General features: G+C 44.4%; 1 protein-coding gene across 1 annotated transcript in view; it reads left to right on the top strand.

Moving 5' to 3' along the window:
- Positions 1 to 25116, top strand: part of LOC106599981 (potassium/sodium hyperpolarization-activated cyclic nucleotide-gated channel 2-like) — a 72246-nt gene extending 47130 nt beyond the window's left edge. Inside the window, exons 5-8 of the mRNA XM_014191309.2 lie at positions 8752 to 8898; positions 8974 to 9214; positions 16051 to 16215; positions 23283 to 25116. Coding sequence (XP_014046784.1) covers positions 8752 to 8898; positions 8974 to 9214; positions 16051 to 16215; positions 23283 to 24358 — 1629 coding nt within the window. The 3' untranslated portion in view covers positions 24359 to 25116. The remainder of the gene's footprint in view (positions 1 to 8751; positions 8899 to 8973; positions 9215 to 16050; positions 16216 to 23282) is intronic.
- Positions 25117 to 25178: the final 62 nt, after the last annotated feature.

Here is a 25178-nt window from a genome sequence, read left to right as displayed (position 1 = left end):
GTTGTCAATGGAATCATCCTCAAGCAAGGATGAGGCCTGGGAAATACTTTCCATGTACTTCACTCTATGTCTAAGGACACCGGAGTCCAGCTGAGCGCAATGTAGACAACTAGCGGGTGATGATAACCAGCGAGCCGAGCCATCACGTGAAATACCAAGTGCTGAATCGGTGTGTAAACCAAGCAACTCGAGAGAACGCACAGTTAGATTATCTTTCACACGAGAATGTAAAAGGGATGGTGCTTCAATGGTGGGGTAATACACTGTGAAGAAACAGCACCGCTCATGTTAGCCAAACAAACTGCATCTGAGTTTAGCCCAGAGGTTGCTAGCTAAAACACCTGTGATGCTGTTAGCCCACTAGCTGGCTAAGACACTAGAAAGTTCAGCTAGCTACAGTTAAAGTTGGAAGTTTACATACACTTAGGTTGGAGTCATTAAAACAAATTTTTCAACCACTCCACAAATGTATTGTTAACAAACTATAGGTTTGGCAAGTTGGTTAGGACATCTACTTTGTGCATGACATAAGTAATTTTTCCAACAATGGTTAACAGACAGATTATTTAATTTATCATTCACTGTATCACAATTTCAGTGGGTCAGAAGTTTACATACACTAAGTTGACTGTGCCGTTAAACAGCTTGGAAAATTCCAGAAAATGATGTCATGGCTTTAGAAGCTTCTGATAGGCTAATTGACATCTTTTGAGTTAATTGGAGGTGTACCTGTGGATGTATTTCAAGGCCTACCTTCAAACTCAATGTCTCTTTGCTTGACATCATAGGAAAATCAAAAGAAATCAGCCAAGACTCAGAAAAAAAATTGTAGACCTCCACAAGTCTGGTTCATCCTTGGGAACAATTTCCAAATGCCTGAAGGTACCACGTTCATCTGTACAAACAATAGTACACAAGTATAAACACCATGGGACCACAGAGCCATCATACCGCTCAGGAAGGAGACGCATTCTGTCTCCTAGAGATGAACGTACTTTGGTGCGAAAAGTGCAAATCAATCCCAGAACAACAGCAAAGGACCTTGTGAAGATGCTGGAGGAAACAGGTACAAAAGTATCTATATCCACAGTAAAACGAGTCCGATATCGACATAACCTGAAAGGCCGCTCAGCCAGGAAGAAGCCACTGCTCCAAAACCACCATAAAAAAAAGCCAGACTACGGTTTGCAATTCCACATGGGGACAAAGATCGTACTTTTTGGAGAAATGTCCTCTGGTCTGATGAAATAAAAATAGAATTGTTTGGCCATAATGACCATCGTTATGTTTGGAGGAAAAATGGGGAGGCTTGCAAGCCAAAGAACACCATCCCAACCGTGAAGCACGGGGGTGGCAGCATCATGTTGTGGGGGTGCTTTGCTGCAGGAGGGTCTGGTGCACTTCACAAAATAGATGGTATCATGAGAAGGAAAATTATGTTGATATATTGAAGCAACATCTCAAGACATCTGTCAGGGAGTTAAAGCTTGGTCGCAAATGGGTCTTCCAAATGGACAAGAACCCCAAGCATACTTCCAAAGTTGTGGCAAAATGGCTTTAAGGACAACAAAGTCAAGGTATTGGAGTGACCATCACAAAGCCCTGACCTCAATCCCATAGATTTGTGGGCAGAACAGAAAAAGTGTGTGCGAGCAAGAAGGCCTACAAACCTGATTCAGGTACACCAGCTAAAGTTAAACAATTTAAAGGCAATGCTACCAAATACGAATTGAGTGTATGTAAACTTCTGACCCACTGGGAATGTGATGAAAGAAATAAAAGCTGAAATAAATCATTCTGTCGACTATTATTCTGACATTTCACATAAAATAAAGTGGTGATCTTAACTGACCTAAACCTTCGTCTGTCAGGAATTGTGAAAAGCTGAGTTTAAATGTATTTGGCCAAGGTGTATGTAAACCTCCGACTTCAACTGTAACTCCGAACGGTAGAAACCGACGGAGAGCTAGAGACCACAGGTAGTAGTAGCTAATACTACTGGAAACCAACTATTAGCAGGATGCCGCCCCAATTCAACTACAATTTCTGTTGGCACTGAAATCACTCCATATTCAAGACACTTGTAAAATCCATTGAAGCTGTTCTGGCAGCTCGTGGTTCCCCAACGCCCTATTAAGACACTACCTTGGTGTTTCCTTTATTTTGACAGTTACCTGTTGGTACCAGAAAGTACCTGTAGTATAGTAGTTTGGCATCATATAGTTTCTCTGTAAATCCCAGGTAAATACCTGCAGAGCCCAGCCAGTAAACTGTAGTGTTATTGAGTAGTGTTGGAGTAGTGTTGGCTGGTGTTAGATGCAGCGATAGCAACACAACACAGCGTGAGCAGCTCAGCAGCCTGGCTGTCTCCAAGCAGAGTCTCTGTGGCTGGGGAGCTGGAGCAGTGTTGCTGCCTCTCAGCAGCCAATCAGAGTGAGCGGGTGTGTTCGCCCAGGTAGTGCCAAGTCGCCGTGGGCTGGGGTTGGCAGAGGAGGAAGGGGGGTGGGGGGATAAGGGAGGGGGGCAGATGTGGGAGAGGAGGGGAAGGTAGGGTGGGGGGTAGTGATATGACGTCCCTCTGGCCAGCAGCAGAATTGATGAGACGGCAGACCTGTGTGTCCTGCCGCCAATGTTGTCCTGACATTGGCCCCCTCTTCCGTTTCTCTCTCTCTTATACTTGATTGCCTTTCCCTGCCTCTCCCACTCTATCGCTCTCTCACACACACACACACACACACACACACACACACACACACACACACACACACGCTGTCACTCTCATCCCATTCTGTTAATCTCGCTCTGTGAATCCCTTCGATCTCTCCTTCTCCATCTTCTTCTCTGTTTTCCTCTTTTCTGTCTATCTACTTCTCTCTCTCTCTCTCCTTCCATCTCTTAATATCGCCTTGCTTTTTGTCTCCTCACTCACACTCTCACTCTCTCTCACTCTCTCTCTCACTGGTGGCTTTGTCCTTGAGAGGTGCAGCGCTAACTTACTGCTACAGGGAGCCAATTGAGGGGGAGAGGAGGGGAGGAAGAGGAGGAGACCTGCGGGCTATAGAGGGTTCGAAATCTCTTACCTCGTCTACGTAAGCTTTCTATGCGCGCTATGCGATTTTTGGGCATAGTCAGAGATGTCGGAACAATGATAGTCATTCTTTTCTGGGAAGATCCTCTGTTATGGCAATGCTACTTTTCATTTCCTGAATGTAATAACCTAGTTGTAAATCATAACACTTGCCCCTGCTCTCACGTGATCGATGGTAGTGGCCGCTTTTACTGAACCTCCGGACAGCAGACAGTAAAAGGTTTTACAACAGACAAAGTATTAAGGAAATCAGACAGAGCAGATGGAAGAGAGGCAGGGTGAATACTAATACAGTGATGACATATCAGAATGTTGGTGTTTTGGAATTTTAGATGAAATATTTTCTTTCTGCCTCCCAGCGTAAATGTACTTCCATCTCAAAGTTCTTCAGGAAGTACATTTACACTGGTAGCCAAATTAAAGTCCTCACGGTGAACAGAACAGAATGAAAGATTTGTAATAGAGTTGTAATAACTCTTTATTTGGTGTGTACTGGTTTATTTTACTGTATTGTATTACTCTCTAATCCTTCTGCATCATTGTCATTCACTCAGCCATGCATTGCAGTGAGGCCAGGTCAATACAGAAACTCTCTCTCTCCTTAGGATCTGTTGTCAGTCTCTGTGGGTTCGCGCTGTAGCACAGTGATGGCCACTACTAGCCAATCCTGGTCCTACAGTAGGTGCAGAGTTTTGTTCCAGCCCAGCATTGAAACACCTAATCCAATGAATCAGCCAAGAGTCATTGGATTAATCAGGTGTGCTAGTGTAGGATTGGTCACCCCTGCTGTACCATATAACTCTAGACTTAGACTCTGATATTATAGTAACTTTGTGATAAGCACGGGTCTTCCACAGACCAAGCTGCCTGGCTGAAGCATGTAAGAGGAAGGAAGATCTGTGGCTGTTTACATGTCAGCCACAGCAGTGATCTGTCTTCTCGGACACATCCAGTGAGTCACTAACCACCTCCATTACTCAAACTGAGGCTGGTTCTACTGTGGCCAGAAGTAGTTAGTACTGTATGTATATGTTAAAACGGCAGTACATATACTGTATAGCTCTTAGAATAGAAAACCTAAGAAATCAGAAGAAGAAAATAACACCGAGATTCACACTGAGAGACCTAATGACCACAGGATGGTTGTCTGTGCAAGTCTTTTCGTGCAAGTCTTTTCCTGAGGAAAAGACTTGCACAGACAACCATCCTGTGGTCATTAGGTCTCTGTGTGAATCTCTGTGTTATTTTCTTCTTCTGATTTCTTAAAAATCAAATTATAACACAGCTGTGGTGACTTTAATGTTTCTGACAACCTAAAGTGTGTTGTTTTACCCACTGCTCAAATCTCCTCTGCCGGGATTGGGGACAGGGAGACAGGCTTTGACTTGGCTGTCACCAGCCTCTCTCTCACTGCTAGATATATTATAATGAAGCGATTTAGGCTGGAATGGATTAATTAGTTATACATCTGAAAGGCTGTCCGCGCTGAACCAAAATTAGAATTCCTCATGGTGGGGAGCGAGAATCCAGGGTAGAGGAAAGGGTAGAAAGGAGAGAGGGAAGAGGGGAGGCCATTGGGTGGGTTTGAGATTAAACCACTTTAAAGTACATGTAACTGATGTCACTGAAGCAGACATGAGAGTTGAGTTCAGCTTCAAGATGATGTGTGATGAATGGATTTGACACAACTATTTCCATTTATTTCCATTGGAAATGGAAGATTGGAAGATTTTTTTTATGTTTTACTGTAAGGTATAAACAGTGTCACACATTTTGTACCACATTGTATACCCCTGGGTAGATGTGAAAGTGGTAGAATATCCTCCATCTTGCTGTCAACAGTGAAAGGAGAATCATTGCACCACCAAGTGCTAAACAGAAATCCATGAAAGCCAATGTTGAGACCACATCAAGATGTCCTCTCTCACACTGTTTTGCTGCAGCATACAGTGCATTCGGAAAGTATTCAGACCTCTTGACTTTTTTCACATTTTGTTACGTTACAGCCTTATTCTAAAATGGATTGAATGACATTTTTTCCTCATCAATCTATACACTATACCCCATAATGACAAAGTGAAAACAGGTTTTTAGAAATGTTAGCAAACTTATAAGAAATTCAAACAGAAATACCTTATTTACATACAGTGAGGGGAAAAAAGTATTTGATCCCCTGCTTATTTTGTACATTTGCCCACTGACAAAAAAATTATCAGTCTATCATTTTAATGGTAGGTTTATTTGAACAGTGAGAGACAGAATAACAACAAAAAAATCCAGAAAAACGCATGTCAAAAATGTTATAAATTGATTTGCATTTTAATGAGGGGAATAAGTATTTGACCCCCCTCTCAGTCAGAAAGATTTCTGGCTCCCAGGTGTTTTATACAGGTAACGAGCTGAGATTAGGAGCACACTCTTAAAGGGAGTGCTCCTAATCTCAGTTTGTTACCTGTATAAAAGACACTTGTCCACAGAAGCAACCAATCAATCAGATTCCAAACTCTCCACCATGGCCAAGACCAAAGAGCTCTCCAAGGATGTCAGGGACAAGATTGTAGACCTACACAAGGCTGGAATGGGCTACAAGACCATCGCCAAGCAGCTTGGTGAGAAGGTGACAACAGTTGGTGTGATTATTCGCAAATGGAAGAAACACAAAAGAACTGTCAATCTCCCTCGGCCCGGGGCTCCATGCAAGATCTCACCTCGTGGAGTTGCAATGATCATGAGAACGGTGAGGAATCAGCCCAGAACTACACGGGAGGATCTTGTCAATGATCTCAAGGCAGCTGGGACCATAGTCACCAAGAAAACAATTGGTAACACACTACGCCGTGAAGGACTGAAATCCTGCAGCGCCCGCAAGGTCCCCCTGCTCAAGAAAGCACATATACATGCCCGTCTGAAGTTTGCCAATGAACATCTGAATGATTCAGAGGACAACTGGGTGAAAGTGTTGTGGTCAGATGAGACCAAAATGGAGCTCTTTTGGCATCAACTCAACTCGCCATGTTTGGAGGAGGGGGAATGCTGCCTATGACCCGAATAACACCATCCCCACCATCAAACATGGAGGTGGAAACATTATGCTTTGGGGATGTTTTTCTGCTAAGGGGACAGGACAACTTCACTGCATCAAAGGGATGATGGACGGGGCCATGTACCGTCAAATCTTGGGTGAGAACCTACTTCCCTCAGCCAGGGCATTGAAAATGGGTCGTGGATGGGTATTCCAGCATGACAATAACCCAAAACACAACAAAGGAGTGGCTCAAGAAGAAGCACATTAAGGTCCTGCATTGTCCTAGCCAGTCTCCAGACCTTAATCCCATAGAAAATCTGTGGAGGGAGCTAAATGTTCGAGTTGCTAAACGTCGGCCTCGAAACCTTAATAACTTGGAGAAGATATGCAAAGGGGAGTGGGACAAAAATCCCTCCTGAGATGTGTGCAAACCTGGTGGTCAACTACAAGAAACGTCTGACCTCTGTGATTACCATCAAGGGTTTTGCCACCAAGTACTAAGTCATGTTTTGCAGAGGGGTCAAATACTTATTTCCCTCATTAAAATGCAAATCAATTTATAACATTTTTGACATTCGTTCTCCTGGATTTTTGTTGTTGTTATTCTGTCTCTCAGTGTTCAAATAAACCTACCATTAAAATTATAGACTGATCATTGCTTTCTCAGTGGGCAAACGTACAAAATCAGCAGGGGATCAAATACTTTTTTCCCTCACTGTAAGTATTCAGACCCTTTTTAAGTACCATTAGCCACTTCAAATACTCATCCAATTGACATTTTAAGCACCATGGGATACCACTATTCAATTGAACATCATGTTTTCTTGGTATAATCTGTATTTGGGGTGGTATTACAGAGATCCTGTAAAGAATATGACTACTGACTGGTATGTATGATAGAACTTCACTGTTTTAGCTATTCCATTTCTATGGTCTTACCACTATGGGAACACTTGCTGTGTCTGAAATGGCACCCTATTCCCTTTATAGTGCATTACATTTGACCAGAGCCCTATGTGTCTCATGCTTCCTCAGCAGGACCAGTTGTTGTGATGGTTAGCCTGTCAGCGTCACCATTAGGTCCTGGGCTGTTTCTCTCAGCAACACCTACGCCACCACACCTTCAGCTCAGCACCCCGTCTGCCTGTCAGAGAGCAGCAGCACTTACGCATCTGAAGTGTCTCATTACGTAACGCCATCATTTAGAGGAGCAGAGCTTTCCTTACCCATGGGAGATTTCACTTCTTAATTTTGCATTTGAATTATTCAACTGAGCTTGTTAGTTATATAGCTGTTCAGTTCCTTGATATGGTAGAAACCAGAGCAGGGTCAAACGGGGTTTGGTAAACCTTTATGGTACTACCGTTTAGTAAAAGATCATTAATAGATTATGAATAAGGCAGTTATTAACGCTCTATTACTTGACCTGAAAAAGGAGGTCATTAAAGTGTTTCTAAGGGTCCTGGCTACTTTTGCAGGTTGTATTCTATTTTCTCTCATTATACAACTACAGTCACCCCCAGAACAGAGTTTTTCTGCCTAACAGCCCCCCCCCACACACACACACTTATGTCATGTTAACAAAAAGAGTGACTACATTACATTTGTCCTCCTGCTAGGGGGGATAATAGGACAACCATCTTAACAGTTTGCTGACAATATTATTGGTTGCCAGCGTGTTCTGCTAAAGAGAATATTTTGTTTTCTGTTTGGTTCCTAAATGATGAATTAGATTCTGTTTTTGTAAATCTTTAATGGTTTGAGGCAAAAGGGAAGGAAAAAAGTGTGTATGTGGGGTGTGCGTTTTAGTGTGTCAATGCCGGTTAAGAACCAGGCCTGTGTTATGTTTGTGAAGGCTTTATGAGTGCTGGGTGGAGTGGCATGTTTGTGAGACAGCTTCTCTGTTTGACGTAGGCTGAATTGCACAGAGCCTGACATAAGAGTAATCTCTCTATCTCTTAGAGCTCTACAGCTTTACAACCCCATCAATTTCTTCCTGACTGTCAGGCTGGCATCCTGAGGAGGGTTGCCAGTTATACACCACCTGATACACTTCATTGATTTAGAGTTGGTCTGCTCTGGTCTCCCGGACACAGATTAAGTCTAGTCCTAGTATAAAAAGCACTAGTCCTAGACTAAAAAAGCTTTGCCATGAAGAATGCTTTTTAGTCCAGGACTATGCTTCATCTGTGAAACCGGCCCTTAGGTTTTCACCGTGGTCGGTGATGGGTAAACTGTAATGAGTAAACTGCTGCAGCAGCAGTTCAACAATAATGTCTGATTGCTTGGTATTGATTAGCTGAATGAATGAGCTTGTTTTGGTCCTTTGCTCATTTTCATGTTTTTGTCCACTTTCAGTGGGTTTCAAACATCAAGCATATTTCCCTCAATAGTACACAGTAATATGTCACTTTGCCTTCGATGGTGCCCTGATTGCGTGAAATGAATAGCTCTTTGTTTGCAATGTCTACCCACCTCTTGTTATTATTTTTCCAGAAAAATTAAAATCCAGTAATTTTAAAACCGAATGGTTGAAGGTTTAAGCTCTGTGTTGACTTTGAGGTAGTGTAAGTGACTTCACTACTTTATTCACTCTTTCATTCTCTCTCCTCCTATCCCTCTCTCTTTCTCTCTACAGTACAAACAAGTGGAGCAGTATATGTCCTTCCACAAGCTGCCGGCTGACTTCCGACAGAAAATCCATGATTATTACGAGCACCGGTACCAGGGGAAGATGTTTGATGAAGAGAGCATCCTGGAAGAGCTGAATGAACCACTCAGAGAGGTAAGTCCCTTAGTCCCTGCCTGGACATGCACACCATGAAGACAAACATTACTAACAATCTATATCTATCTTAAGGAAATTGTCAATTTCAACTGCCGTAAACTGGTGGCATCCATGCCACTGTTCGCCAACGCAGAGCCCAACTTTGTGACAGCCATGTTGATCATGCTCCGCTTCGAGGTCTTCCAGCCCCGTGATTACATTATCAGAGAGGGCACCATCGGCAAGAAGATGTACTTTATCCAGCACGGAGTCTGTAATGTCATCACTAAGGGAACCCTGGGAATGAAGCTCTCTGATGGCTCCTACTTTGGAGGTATGGGCCTGAACCACAATACACACAGAATTAAATATAATTCAACAAACTATTCATATTTAGTGTTTCCTGTGTTTTGCCTTACATCTTTGTACTCTATTCTCATGTTCTGAAAATATGAAGTGCTTTGTGTGTTGGGGTATTCCTGTGTCCCTCAGCTCTCAAAACTAGCATAACCAGTACTTTTTGTAAGTGTAAGGCTCCCAGATGGCTGGTAGTTGAACAGATGCAGTGTGGTTTCTACAGTATATTTGAAACATAATTAAATATAACATTATTATATTGTATCTCTGCCACATGTTGCTCTATCTCAACAGCACTGCACCCCCCACAGCAACTCGCCCAAGCCTCCCCCATTTCTCCTTCTCCCAAATCCATTCAGCTGATGTTCTGAAAGAGCTGCAAAATCTGGACCCCTACAAATCAGCTGGGCTTGACAATCTGGACCCTTTCTTTCTAAAATTATCTGCCGAAATTATTGCAACCCCTATTACTAGCCTGTTCAACCTCTCTTTCGTGTCGTCTGAGATTCCCATAGATTGGAAAGCAGCTGCTGTCATCCCCCTCTTCAAAGGAGGTGACACTCTTGACCCAAATTGCTACAGACCTATATCCATCCTACCCTGCCTTTCTAAGGTCTTCGAAAGCCAAGTTAACAAACAGATTACCGACCATTTCGAATCCCACCGCACCCTCTCCGCTATGCAATCTGGTTTCAGAGCTGGTCATGGGTGCACCTCAGCCACGCTCAAGGTCCTAAACGACATCGTAACCACCATCGATAAGAAACAATACTGTGCTGCCGTATTCATTGACCTGGCCAAAGCTTTTGACTCTGTTAATCACCACATCCTCATCGGCAGACTCAGTAGCCTTGGTTTCTCAAACGATTGCGTCGCCTGGTTCACCAACTACTTCTCTGACAGAGTTCAGTGTGTCAAATCGGAGGGCCTACTGTCTGGACCTCTGGCAGTCTCTATGGGGGTACCACAGGGTTCAATTCTTGGGCCAACTCTTTTCTCTGTATACATAAATGATGTCGCTCTTGCTGCTGGTGAATCTCTGATCCACCTCTACGCAGACGACACCATTCTGTACACTTCTGGCCCTTCTTTGGACACTGTGTTAACAACCCTCCAGATGAGCTTCAATGCCATTCAACTCTCCTTCCGTGGTCTCCAACTGCTCCTAAACACAAGTAAAACTAAATGCATGCTTTTCAACCGATCGCTGCCTGCACCTGCCCGCCTGTCCAGCATCACTTCTCTGGACGGTTCTAACTTAGAATTTGTGGACAACTACAAATACCTAGGTGTCTGGTTAGACTGTAAACTCTCCTTCCAGACTCACATCAATCATCTCCAATCCAAAGTGAAATCTCGAATTGGCTTCCTATTTCGCAACAAAGCATCCTTCACTCATGCTGCCAAACATACCCTCGTAAAACTGACCATCCTACCAATCCTCGACTTCGGCGATGTCATTTACAAAATAGCTTCCAATACCCTACTCAACAAGCTGGATGCAGTCTATCACAGTGCCATCCGTTTTGTCACCAAAGCCCCATATACTACCCACCACTGCGACCTGTACGCTCTCGTTGGCTGGCCTTCGCTTCAAAATCGTCGCCAAATACATTGGCTCCAGGTCATCTACAAGACCCTGCTAGGTAAAGTCCCCCCTTATCTCCGCTCACTGGTCACCATAGCAGCACCCACCTGTAGCACGCGCTCCAGCAGGTATATCTCTCTGGTCACCCCTAAAGCCAACTCCTCCTTTGGTCGTCTCTCCTTCCAGTTCTCTGCTGCCAATGACTGGAACGAACTACAAAAATCTCTGAAACTGGAAACACTTATCTCCCTCACTAGCTTTAAGCACCAGTTGTCAGAGCAGCTCACAGATCACTGCACCTGTACATGCCCATCTATAATTTAGCCCAAACTACTACCTCTTCCCCTACTGTATTTATTTATTTTATTTATTTTGCTCCTTTGCACCATATTATTTATATTTTATCTCTGAACTTTCTTCAAACTACAAATCTACCATTCCAGTGTTTTTCTTGCTATACTTTATTTACTTTGCCACCATGGCATTTTTTTGCCTTTACCTCCCTTATCTCACATCATTTGCTCACATTGTATATAACCTTATTTTTTTTTTTTTTTTTTTTCTACTGCATCATTGATTGTATGTTGTTTTACTCCATGTGTAACTCTGTGTTTTTGTATGTTGTCGAACTGCTTTGCTTTATCTTGGCCAGGTCGCAATTGTAAATGAGAACTTGTTCTCAACTTGCCTACCTGGGGCCTGTTGCACAAAACTAGGATAAGGGATTAAGCCAGGATATCTTGGTGATCCTGGCTCAATTGATCCGTAATCCGGTTGCACTAAAGATGGATAGGGGGCAGGAGGATATGTTATGGTATAAATTACCATGGAGATTTATTCTGTGGAGCTAGCCTGCTCCAGACCAGGCTAAATTCCAGGATCTATTTAATCTCATCCCTAATGTCAGTCAGCAGTCACCACAAATGGAAACCAATAGTTATTTCACTGCTCACTATACATTGTTATCACATAACTAGACCCACTGTCATTATTTAAACGTTTGTGATCATTAATTTCAATGATTTTGGATAAAAAATAATTTTTAGATTATGTTGCTATCATTAGATAATTTACAGTTTCCCATAGACTATAAGGCTATATATAAAATGATAGAATATTAGGGCCACAGAGGGGAAAAAAACACAAGTAATAATATTGTAACCGGTTGTTTTAAAGGAGGACAGTTGTTAAAATGACAGATGTGGGGCATTTCGTGAAATTGTACTTCAGTATGGTTTCATAAACAAAGACATGCTGATGTGCCAGAATATTAAGTATCACATTGTCATAAGTATCAAAACTGTAAAAACAATATGTAGCTTTTCTGCAGAAAGAACCAGCCTCATAAATTTATGACTTTATCCTTTTTCTTCAGTGTGGCCCTAGTACTCTGTCATATAAACAAATACACATTCCATATGAATATAAAAACACAATGTGTAACATTATGTTCCTTTATTGAATAAGGACAAAACAAAGCAGGTAAACCATCAGCTCCTTTCGAAACTGAAGTCACAGTGACTACAAGATGGAAAGCACAGAATCCAAGCATATTATACAAAATGATACATACACATTCAAAGGTCTGTATATAACACACCCTGCATGTCTGCACACTAAAATAAATGCAGGACAAATCCATACACATCAACTGAACAGACAAATGAATGGATGCAGTAGCCTCCCTGCAGCCTTGTATTACACACAGTATACCGCACAAACATCATAAGAGGCCAAATTCGTAAAAAAACGAACCCAAAAAAAACCAATTCCTCTGCCACCGCAGGACATATTTAACCAAAATTGAAAGCACACATACTAACTAAAATAATTCAACACATATTGGTCCCTCAGCAGCCGACCACTGTCGTCATCAGGGAAGATTGCCGGATTGTCCCAGTCCATGGCTGGTGGCACTCTGGGGGCCCTCTCCTTCCTCAGGCAGGCCACATTGTGGAGGACAGCACAAGCCACAGTAATATCACATGCCCTAACAGGGCTGACCCTTAATTTGTGAAGGCAGTGAAAGCGTGCCTTCAGGAGGCCAAAGGTCATTTCAACTCTGGCCCTGGTCCTGGCATGGGCATGGTTGTAGGCCTGCTGTGCTTCCTGGGGGTCTGTGAAAGGTGTCAGGAGAAAAGGCTGGCAGCCATACCCCCTGTCTCCCAGCAGCACACCAGAGAATTCACCTGTCAACACAAAATCTCATCATTACTACCTCATAAACACAGTGATATTCTTGACACAGCCATGATGGTTATAAATAGGGGTTGTGTGGCTTACCTTGTGATAGGCACTGATAGATTTCAGAGGCCCGAAAGATTCTGGAGTCATGGACTGAGCCAGGCCATTTTGCCACAACATTGCTGATCACACAGTCAGCATTGCAGACCATCTGAAATCATAAGATGAGGAATATTACACCAATCAATGCACATCACTGGCAATGCAGAGTGTTCGTCAATGGACAATATTAAAAAGTTATGTTCACCTGAACATTAATGCTGTGAAAGGATTTCCTATTCACAAAATCGGCCTCATGGGCACCTGAGGGGGCTTTTATCCTTATGTGTGTGCAGTCCACTGCACCAATGACATTGGGGAAACCTGTCACACAAAGTAATGAGTATCCTACTATGTGTTAACAGTTGTCCTGTAATTTGTAGATCCTCTTACCTGCAATCCTATAGAACTCCTCTTTGATGTCACAGAGTCTTCTGTGGCCAGGGAAGGAGATGAAGACATCTGCTAATGCTTTGATAGCCAGACACACACTCCTTATTGTGCGGCAAATTGTGGCCTTGTTCAGCTGTTCTGCATCCCCCACTGAGTACAGGAAGGCTCCACTAGAAAAAAAGCGCAAGGCCACACAAACCATTTGCTCCACACTCAGTGCATGGCTCCGTGCAGTGCGGTGCTTAATCCTGGGACCCAGTAGTCTGCATAGATACCTGATGCCATCTGCAGAAAACCTGTATCTTTCATATAGATGGTCATCAGGGAAGGCCAGTGGGTCCAACCGGTCCCTGAAGACCCTTTCTCGCCTGAAGGCTCTCCTCAGCACAAGTGCTTCTTCATCCACCACATCTCGCACGAATGGGCATGCCATTGTCAGAGCAGAAAGGAACACACAATTTTGGGCCTTCATATAGGCTAGTGGCCACACCTGGTGCTGGGGGGTGGGCAAAAGAGGGCGATGCCTTATAACGATGACTTGGTTGTACTGATTGCTGGGAAAATAAAAAAACCTTAGAAAGATGCCACCGTCCTGTGTGCTCACAATAAGAGCTCATATGTCATGGCTCACTTGACTTTACGAGAATATACCTAATTTTTATTTTGAGCTGTGTCATCTTCTTGGAGCTGGGGAGGAAAGAAAAATAATGATTAATACATTTGTGTTACAGTTAGCATACAGTGTACATTGAAGGCATATCTCACCTCCCTCTCAAGTTTTTTTATTTCAAGGTCCAGTTTCCTAATTGTCCTCTTTTTTATTTCGGACTCCAGTGCAAGATTTTCCATCTTTTTCTTCTTGTACTGAATGTCTATGTCTGCCAGTTCTATTTGGCGCCGGAGGTGGTTGCCATACAACTTTCTGATAGCTTGTGAGCTCTGTGAACACAATACAATTAGCGCAGCTGGAATTTGGCAGGATGTGGTGTCCTTTTATTAATACGCACTATGTTGCCAGGCTGGTTTTCCCACTGTATAGCATCTGGGTCCTGTAAAAGAAATTAGATTTTTTGATTTTGATGAGGACTCCTCACCATTGTAGAGTAAATAGTACTTTCACAGTCTTAACATGATACCTCATGCCTTCTGGAATCCAGAGAGATGGTCTCCTCCTCATCATCGTCTCCATCATGTGCTGTTGCTGCTGCACTGGGGCCTTCACCCTATCACATTTAATCGGATTCATATTGAAGCTAGTAGACAAGACATGCCAGGCCTACAGTATGCCTTTGATGGAGTACTCACTGGATCAGCATCGTCTGGTGCTTGTGCTGGTGGCTCTAACAGGAACACAGTGCTGCCAGACACTGCAAGGCAATAGGTAAACCAAAGTCAGACAGTCCAAATTGATTCAATATGAATGTGGTTGTATCCCATGTAGAGATGGAAGGACATACCTTGAATGAAGCGGGTGGCATCTTGGGAGGAACCTATGCTCGTCTCTTTCCCCCCAGGGATCCCCTCTAAGACGGGCCTGCCTTTATTTAGCTCCAAGGCCATGTCCTCTGCTGGGGTAAGGTCAGCCTTTGGTGACCCACCACCCGTGCCTTGTCTGTGGGTATTCTTTTTCACTGCTAAAACAGTACAGACAATGTGTGAGCAGGCACCTTCTGGGTACAATATATGCTTGTGCTTTGTTAAATATTAGTCAGGGACCATACCATTCTGCAGAATGTTCTTGTATTTGATTTTGACCTGCTGCCATGTCCGTTTTGGCCCGTTCATGTTTAATCTACACACACACACACACACACACACAATTTAATGGAGTCACACTGCAAAAAATTACTTGGTATTTTTGTCTTGTTTTCAGTAAAAATATCAAAAAATCTATCATAGCTTTATACAGTGTGATGGAGTTACTTTACACAATTTCACTCATATCTGCAGTGCATTTCAATTAAAAAATTTAACCGTTTCATAATTACAGTACAACTGCATTTTTGGAGATGTGAATTAAATATTTGAATTGTAATTGTGATGTTTCAGCGGAGCGGTGACTGTGTAATTGTGCACTACTTACGCATTCAGGCGGTCTGCAATACTTTGCCACGCTTTTTCTCTTTGCTTTATCACTGTGGCGGTGTTGCCTTTCTTCTTAATTATATATTTTACCTCCTCGTATGCCTCCATGAGGATTTGTGCTTCCGACGGGGAAAAGTACGCGGCTCTAGTTGCCATGGTAAATCAGTTAATCTGTGATCTGTGGCGGGGTCTATTTGAGTGAGCCGTGAGCGCGCACCTATCCAGGATTGGTTTCACCTGGCTTAATGAATCCGTGTCTGCTCATCCTGGCTTGGTCTTTGTGCAACCAATTAAGCCTGGACGCACATGTTTTGGCTTCATTGAGCTCAGCTGAGTCATTTATCCCGGATGTCTTAATTCTACTTTTGTGCAACAGGCCCCTGGTTAAATAAAGGTGAAATAAATAAATAAATAAATAAATAAATAAAATCTCTGTGTCTCCTGACCCTGTTTCCCTTTTCCAGAGATCTGTTTGCTGACACGTGGCCGGCGTACTGCCAGTGTTAGAGCGGAGACATACTGTCGTCTCTACTCCCTGTCTGTGGACAACTTCAATGAGGTTCTGGAGGAGTACCCCATGATGAGACGGGCCTTCGAGACAGTGGCCATCGACCGACTGGACCGCATAGGTACTGAAGAGAGCTCTGGGCCCTGTACCAATGCACCTTGCTTGCGTCCTTCCTCAAAGTAATCACTGGTCTGACATTACTGGATCTATGAAAGCTGTGGAACCGTTGCTTTCACCATCCATTTGTGTTAGATCAGTGATAACTACATTTACACTTACATTTAAGTCATTTAGCAGACGCTCTTATCCAGAGCGACTTACAAATTGGTGCATTCACCTTATGATATCCAGTGGAACAACCACTTTACAATATTCCATCTAAATCTTTTAGGGGGGGGGGTTAGAAGGATTACTTTATCCTATCCTAGGTATTCCTTAAAGAGGTGGGGTTTCAGGTGTCTCCGGAAGGTGGTGATTGACTCCGCTGTCCTGGCGTCGTGAGGGAGCTTGTTCCACCATAGGGGTGCCAGAGCAGCGAACAGTTTTGAATGGGCTGAGCGGGAACTGTGCTTCCTCAGAGGTAGGGGGCCAGCAGGCCAGAGGTGGATGAGCGCAGTGCCCTCGTTTGGGTGTAGGGACTGATCAGAGCCTGAAGGTACAGAGGTGCCGTTCCCCTCACGGCTCCGTAGGCAAGCACCATGGTCTTGTAGCGGATGCGAGCTTCAACTGGAAGCCGGTGGAGAGAGCGGAGGAGCGGGGTGACGTTAGAGAACTTGGGAAGGTTGAACACCAGACGGGCTGCGGCGTTCTGGATGAGTTGTAGGGGTTTAATGGCACAGGCAGGGAGCCCAGCCAACAGCGAGTTGCAGTAATCCAGACGTGAGATGACAAGTGCCTGGATTAGGACCTGCGCCGCTTCCTGTGTGAGGCAGGGTCGTACTCTGCGAATGTTGTAGAGCATGAACCTACAGGATCGGGTCACCGCCTTGATGTTAGTGGAGAATGACAGGGTGTTGTCCAGGGTCACGCCAAGATTCTTAGCACTCTGGGAGGAGGACACAATGGAGTTGTCAACCGTGATGGCGAGATCATGGAACGGGCAGTCCTTCCCCGGGAGGAAAAGCAGGTCCATCTTGCCGAGGTTCAGCTTGAGGTGGTGATCCGTCATCCACACTGATATGTCTGCCAGACATGCAGAGATGCGATTCGCCACCTGGTTATCAGAAGGGGGAAAGGAGAAGGTTAATTGAGTGTCGTCTGCATAGCAATGATAGGAGAGACCATGTGAGGATATGACAGAGCCAAGTGACTTGGTGTATAGCGAGAATAGGAGAGGGCCTAGAACAGAGACCTGGGGGACACCAGTGGTGAGAGCACGTGGTGCGGAGACAGATTCTCGCCACGCCACCTGGTAGGAGCGACCTGTCAGGTCCAAGCGTGGGCCGCGCCGGAGATGCCCAGCTCGGAGAGGGTGGAGAGGAGGATCTGGTGGTTCACAGTATCAAAGGCAGCAGATGGGTCTGGAAGGATGAGAGCAGAGGAGAGAGAGTTAGCTTTAGCAGTGCGGAGAGCCTCCGTGACACAGAGAAGAGCAGTCTCAGTTTAATGACCAGTCTTGAAACCTGACTGATTTGGATCAAGAAGGTCATTCTGAGAGAGATAGCAAGAGAGCTGGCCAAGGATGGCACGTTCAAGAGTTTTGGAGAGAAAAGAAAGAAGGGATACTGGTCTGTAGTTGTTGACATCGGAGGGATCGAGTGTAGGTTTTTTCAGAAGGGGTGCAACACTCGCTCTCTTGAAGATGGAAGGGACGTAGCCAGCGGTCAAGGATGAGTTGATGAGTGAGGTGAGGTAAGGGAGAAGGTCTCCGGAAATGGTCTGGAGAAGAGAGGAGGGGATAGGGTCAAGCGGGCAGGTTGTTGGGCGGCCGGCCGTCACAATATGCGAGATTTCATCTGGAGAGAGGGGGGAGAAAGAGGTCAAAGCACAGGGTAGGGCGTGTGAGCAGGACCAGCGGTGTCGTTTGACTTAACAAACGAGGATCGGATGTCGTCGACCTTCTTTTCAAAATGGTTGACGAAGTCATCCGCAGAGAGGGAGGGGGGGAGGATTCAGGAGGGAGGAGGTGGCAAAGAGCTTCCTAGGGTTAGAGGCAGATGCTTGGAATTTAGAGTGGTAGAAAGTGGCTTTAGCAGCAGAAACAGAAGAGGAAAATGTAGAGAGGAGGGAGTGAAAGGATGCCAGATCCGCAGGGAGGCGAGTTTCCTCCATTTCCGCTCGGCTGCCCGGAGCCCTGTTCTGTGAGCTCGCAATGAGTCGTCGAGCCACGGAGCAGGAGGGGAGGACCGAGCCGGCCTGGAGGATAGGGGACATGGAGAGTCAAAGGATGCAGAAAGGGAGGAGAGGAGGGTTGAGGAGACAGAATCAGGAGATAGGTTGGAGAAGGTTTGAGCAGAGGGAAGAGATGATAGGATGGAAGAGGAGAGAGTAGAGGGAGAGAGAGAGCAAAGGTTGCGACGGCGCAATACCATCCGAGTAGGGGCAGAGTGAGAAGTGTTGGAGGAGAGCGAGAGGGAAAAAGGATACAAGGTAGTGGTCAGAGACTTGGAGGGGAGTTGCAATGAGATTAGTGGAAGAACAGCATCTAGTAAAGATGAGGTCAAGCGTATTGCCTGCCTTGTGAGTAGGGGGGGAAGGTGAGAGGGTGAGGTCAAAAGAGGATAGGAGTGGAAAGAAGGAGGCAGAGAGGAATGAGTCAAAGGTAGACGTGGGGAGGTTAAAGTCACCCAGAACTGTGAGAGGAGAGCCATCCTCAGGAAAGGAACTTATCAAGGCGTCAAGCTCATTGATGAACTCTCCAAGGGAACCTGGAGGGCGATAAATGATAAGGATGTTAACCTCTCGGGTATGTGCGACGAAATCGTCCCACCTACTCAACAGCCAGTGGAATCCCGTGGCGCGATATTCAAATACCTTAGAAATGCTATTACTTCAATTTCTCAAACATATTACTATTTTACACCATTTTAAAGACAAGACTCTCATTAATCTAACCACACTGTCCGATTTCAAAAAGGCTTTACAACGAAAGCAAAACATTAGATTATGTCAGCAGAGTACCCAGCCAGAAATAATCAGACACCCATTTTTCAAGCTAGCATATAATGTCACAAAAACCAAAACCACAGCTAAATGCAGCACTAACCTTTGATGATCTTCATCAGATGACACTCCTAGGACATTATGTTATACAATACATGCATGTTTTGTTCAATCAAGTTCATATTTATATCAAAAAACAGCTTTTACATTAGCATGTGACGTTCAGAACTAGCATACCCACCGCAAACTTCCGGTGAATTTACTAAATTACTCACGATAAACGTTCACAAAAAACATAACAATTATTTTAAGAATTATAGATACAGAACTCCTTTATTCTATCGCGGTGTCCGATTTTAAAATAGCTTTTCGGCAAAAGCACATTTTGCAATATTCTGAGTAGATAGCTCGCCATCACGGGCTAGCTATTTTGACACCCACCAAGTTTGGCACTCTCCAAACTCAGATTTACTATAAGAAAAATTGGATTACCTTTGCTGTTCTTCGTCAGAATGCACTCCCAGGACTTCTACTTCATCCACAAATGTTGTTTTGGTTCAAAATAATCCATAGTTATGTTCAAATATCCTCTGTTTTGTTCTTGCGTTCAAGACACTATCCGAACGGTAACGCGTGGATGCGTATCGTGACAAAAAAATTCTAAATATTCCATTACCGTACTTCAAAGCATGTCAAACGCTGTTTAAAATCAATTTTTATGCGATATTTCTCGTAAAATAGCGATAATATTCTGACCGGGAAACCCTGTTTTTGTTCAAAGACTCAAAATCTAAAATGGACTCTTTACATGCACGCGCGCCCCCGTCTCATTGTTCTCAGATCGACCACTTACCAAATGCGCTACTGTTTTTCAGCCAGAGACTGCAAAGTCATCATTCAACGTTCTGGCGCCTTCTGAGAGCCTATGGGAGCCTTAGGAAGTGTCACGTTACAGCAGAGATCCTTTGTTTTCAATAAAGAGAGTGTAGAAGGCCAAGAAATGGTCAGAGAGGGCACTTCCTGTACAGAATCTTCTCAGGTTTTTGCCTGCCATATGAGTTCTGTTAAACTCAAAGACACCATTCAAACAGTTTTAGAAACGTTAGGGTGTTTTCTATCCAAATCAAACAATTATATGCATATTCTAGTTTCTGGGCAGTAGTAATAACCAGATTAAATCAGGTACGTTTTTTATCTGGATGTGAAAATACTGCCCCCTACCCTAGAGAGGTTAAGCTTGAAAGGGCTGGTAACTGTGACAGCATGGAATTCAAAGGAGGCGATAGACAGATGGGTCAGGGGCGAAAGAGAGAATGTCCACTTGGGAGAGATGAGGATTCCAGTGCCACCACCCCCTGGCCAGATGCTCTCGGGGTATGCGAGAACACGTGGGCAGACGAGGAGAGCGCAGTAGGAGTAGCAGTGTTATCTGTGGTAATCCATGTTTCCGTCAGCGCCAAGAAGTCGAGGGACTGGAGGGTAGCATAGGCTGAGATGATCTCTGCCTTGTTGGCCGCAGACTGGCAGTTCCAGAGGCTGCCGGAGACCTGGAACTCCACGTGGGTCGTGCACGCTGGGACCACCAGGTTAGAGTGGCAGCGGCCATGCGGTGTGAAGCGTTTGTATGGCCTGTGCAGAGGGGAGAGAACAGGGATAGACAGACACATAGTTGACAAGCTACAGAAGAGGCTACGCTAATGCACAGGAGATTGGAATGATAAGTGGGCTACACGTCTCGAATGTTCAGAAAGTTAAGCTTACATTGCAAAAATCTTATTGACTAAAAAGACTAAAATGATACAGTACTGCTGGCTGGTGAAGTAGGCTAGCTAGCAGTGGCTGCGTTGTTGACTTTTTTTGAAAGTGTAGCTGGCTAGGTAACCTCGATAGTTTCAGTACTACACCATTATCATGATACAAAGGCAACTATGTAGCTAGCTAACATAACACTAATCAAGACGTTCCTTTGTAATGTATTTAGTTTCTACAATGCTGCTCGTCGGTAATAGTTGGCTAGGTTTGGAAGATGGCGTCGCGGGGGACGAAAATAGCTGGCTAGCTAACCTCGATAATTACTCTAAACTACACAATTATCAAACTATGACAAAGACAACTATGTAGCTAGCTAACACTACACTAGTCAAATCGTTCCGTTGTAATGTATTAGTTTCTACAGTGCTGCTAGTCGGTAAAGGTTGGCTAGCTAGCAGTGGGTTTGATGATGACTAGGTGTGTTGACTAGTCTGGAGTCTGGAGAACGGCGTCACGTCGCGGCGGATGAAAATAGCTGGCTAGCTAACCTCGATAATTACTCTAAACTACACAATTATCTTAGATACAAAGACAGCAAAGACAACTATGTAGCTAGCTAACACTACACTAATCAAATCGTTCCGTTGTAATGTATTAGTTTCTACAGTGCTGCTAGTCGGTAAAGGTTGGCTAGCTAGCAGTGGGTTTGATGATGACTAGGTGTGTTGACTAGTCTGGAGTCTGGAGAACGGCGTCACGTCGCGGCGGATGAAAATAGCTGGCTAGCTAACCTCGATAATTACTCTAAACTACACAATTATCTTAGATACAAAGACAGCAAAGACAACTATGTAGCTAGCTAACACTACACTAATCAAATCGTTCCGTTGTAATGTATTAGTTTCTACAGTGCTGTTAGTTGGTAGAAGTTGGCTAGCTAGCAGTGTTGACTGAGTTTGGAGAACGCGTCGCAGAGGACGAAAATAGCTGGCTAGCTAACCTCGATAATTACTCTAAACTACTCAATTACCTTTATCTAAGGGATGAAGGAAGGATGCATTTTAAAGTAGTTAAATAAGACCTTAGTTGTACTGCTTCTCTCGCTTAAAAGAGAGAAATAAACTACCTGTGTGATAGCAGTTTTCATGCTAGTGGTACCCAGGTGGTTCCACAGATAAAGGTTATTAGAGTTTTGTTTTATATTCGTTTTTTATTCGCATCCGTTTTTTAAATTGTTAGTTTTGTTTGTTTTCAGACCTGATCTGCTAGTTTTTATTCAGTTTTAGTTGCATCAAAATATTTCTATATTGTTTTTTTATTACTTCATTTCAGTTTAAGTTTTAGTGTTAAGGACAGAAAGCATGCGTGTGAGGCATTGTTTTGTATAGTTTTTGTGTGTGTTACTTCTTGCCACTGGGGAGCAGTAATACATAAGGTGATGGGTCAGGTTCTAGGTTAGGTTTAAATTATAAAGTAAATTTCATTGTGACTTTAATTTTTAAGGAATATTGCTGAGACTGCTACAAAAAATATGGTTGAAGGAAACTCCAATACTTTTTAATATTTTTTTTTAACTAGTAGTACATGTAAGAAGAATCAAGTTGGCTACCTAGACGATTTTTCCATGTTAGCTAGTGATAGCTAGTGAATGTGATGCACAAGCCAAACATTTTTAATAAAAAATGTAATAATTGTCATGTTTTTTTTTATTTTAGTCTGTTTTGAAGTCAAAGATTTCAAATTCAATTTCAGTTTCAGTGTAGTTTTTGTTTTTATTTCAGTTTATTAAATCGTTTTTTCATGATTAGTTTTATTTTTAGTTTCAGTTATAGTTTACTATAATAACCTTGCCACAGATGCTGCAGTCCCAACTGTCTGCCAGACACATCTGTGTTCCAAATAATCGAGACTTGGTACAGATTTATTAAGTGGATCCACCTGTTATTTTCACAAGCTGGAAGAGGACAAAAACAAGGCTTGAAATATGACACTGTCTATATTGATACTTCATATTCATATTAGATCCTAATATTACGTATTGATATCAATGTTTTTTTTATTTTACCTTATGTTCTATCTTTTTATGTTTTACTCCCTCTTAGAAATGGCAGATGCAAACTTATCTATGAATAAGATCTCTATCCCAGGCAGTCAGTTGAGTAATGCTGTGGCCTCAGCACGCTATAGGACAGTGTTAATTGATAAAGTGACACCATGACCCTCTTGTTCTCAGTATTTTCCTTGTGCATTGCTTCAAAACATACTGTCTGTGATCCTCCTCCCTTATCTCTTAATTTGTTCCCCCTACTTCTCCTCCTCTTCCCTTCATCACAGGCAAGAAGAACACCATTCTGATGCACAAAGTGCAGCACGACCTCAACTCCGGCGTCTTCAACAACCATGAGAATGAGATGATCCAGGAGATTGTCAAGTACGACCGTGAGATGGTCAAACTGGTGGACCTCCAGAGACCCCGCACGATGTCCATGACATCCTCCGTCCCCGGGGGCATGTTCTCCCCCGCAGGCCCTTCCGGGGCTGGGGCCCTCGCCAGCCTCCAGCAGGCTGTGGCCATGAGCTTCTGCCCCCAGGGGATAGGGCCGATGGGGGGAATGGGGATGCCGGGGATGGGGCTGATGGGTATGCCAATGGGTATGGGGACTGGGCCGATGGGGCCAGGTCCGATGGGGCTGGGGATGGCGTCTGGTTCGGGGTCAGGGACGCTGCAGTCCCCCCGCATGTTGCGGAGGTTCCAGGTAGTCCATAGCCTGTCCCAGAGCCCAGTCTCCGCATCCCCTCTCCAGTCCCAGCCACCCCAGATGGCTCATGCAACAGGGGCGTTTGGGTCGGCTATCTCCAGCCCACCAGTCCAGAGCCCTCTGACACACCAGGGACGGACATTCCAGTACATGGGAGGAGCAGGGCCCTCTGGGTCTCAGCTGTCCCTGGTGCAGCACCACGTTCCCAGTCCCACACACACCATCCAGAGGCCCTCCTCGCACAAGAGCACCCACTCCCTCCACTCGGGCACCCTGAGCCAAGACGCCCGTGCCCTCTCCTCCTCCCAGCTCTCCCTCCCTCAGGAAGGAACCCCTGCCGTCGCCCCCAGCCCTCACCAATCTGCCCACCCATCCACTCCTGCCTCCTCCACCTCCATCGGCCCTCCTCAGCCCACTCACCCTAGCCAGCCGGGGCCCTCCGGAGTGGGGGTCCAGGTTGAGGGAAGACCCACGGGAGCTCCACAGCGTGTGGCTTTCGCCTCTACTCCTCCCCCAGGAGCACCCGGGATGGAGGGGGCTGTGGCGGCAGCTGGGTCGGGGCTCCCAGACTCTGGAGTCCCCAACAAGGATTTGATCGATAGCCTACCGGAGTTAGACTCGGCCCGGAGCCGGCTGTCTTCTAACTTGTGACCCTATGAGAGGAGCAGGATAGAGGCCTTTACGTAGGTGAATCTAAACCTCTGTCTGAATGACCTGACTGGTTGGCTTCCTTACCGACCTGGCCGGCAGAATACGGGCCACATCGTCAGTCATTCATACAGAATGTCTTGTGTGTCGGTTAGAGTCAACAAGGAGGAAAGAGGAACTCTGTGACTCGTGTGATTCAGAGAGTCTAAACAATTAAACTAGTTTAACAAAGGTAAGACTGGACTGTTCTACTGTGCCAGCACCTTTATTCTTAGTAGCACCCCTTACTCTCTGCTTCCAAACACCTATATTTCTGTCTTTACTGTAAAGATATCGAGAAAGAAACTGTTGCATACTGTGTAGAATTCATACAGCGCAATCTAGCAGGAGCTGGACTTAAAAACGAAAAATCAGGGACTTGAATCAAAGGACAATGACGACATTTTACGCTTTCAGAACGTGTTTTTGGGTGTACTTTTTTTCTGTATACGCTGTTGTAGCAAAAATAAATACATTGCTCTTCACATTGTTTAAAATAGTGTTTTAGACCGCTGGTCGATCTTACATCGATATGTAAATAGTTGAAATAGTAAAAAAATGACCGAAAGATAATATCTTCATTGTATCTATTCTAAACCAAAGTTGAGCTTGAACACGAAGTTTGGTTGTGTCTGTATCAACTAAAAAAGAGATCCAGAAGAAAATGCCATTTATTTAACTGCCTTGATTCCAAGTTTAGAAGCCATATATGTGTGTGTGTGTGTGTGTGTGTGTGTGTGTGTGTGTGTGTGTGTGTGTGTGTGTGTGTGTGTGTGTGTGTGTG

The sequence above is a fragment of the Salmo salar genome, chromosome ssa03 (genome assembly GCF_905237065.1).
Source record: "Salmo salar chromosome ssa03, Ssal_v3.1, whole genome shotgun sequence".
NCBI classification, from domain to species: Eukaryota; Metazoa; Chordata; class Actinopteri; order Salmoniformes; family Salmonidae; genus Salmo; species Salmo salar.
This window is presented reverse-complemented; position numbering and strand designations above follow the sequence as displayed.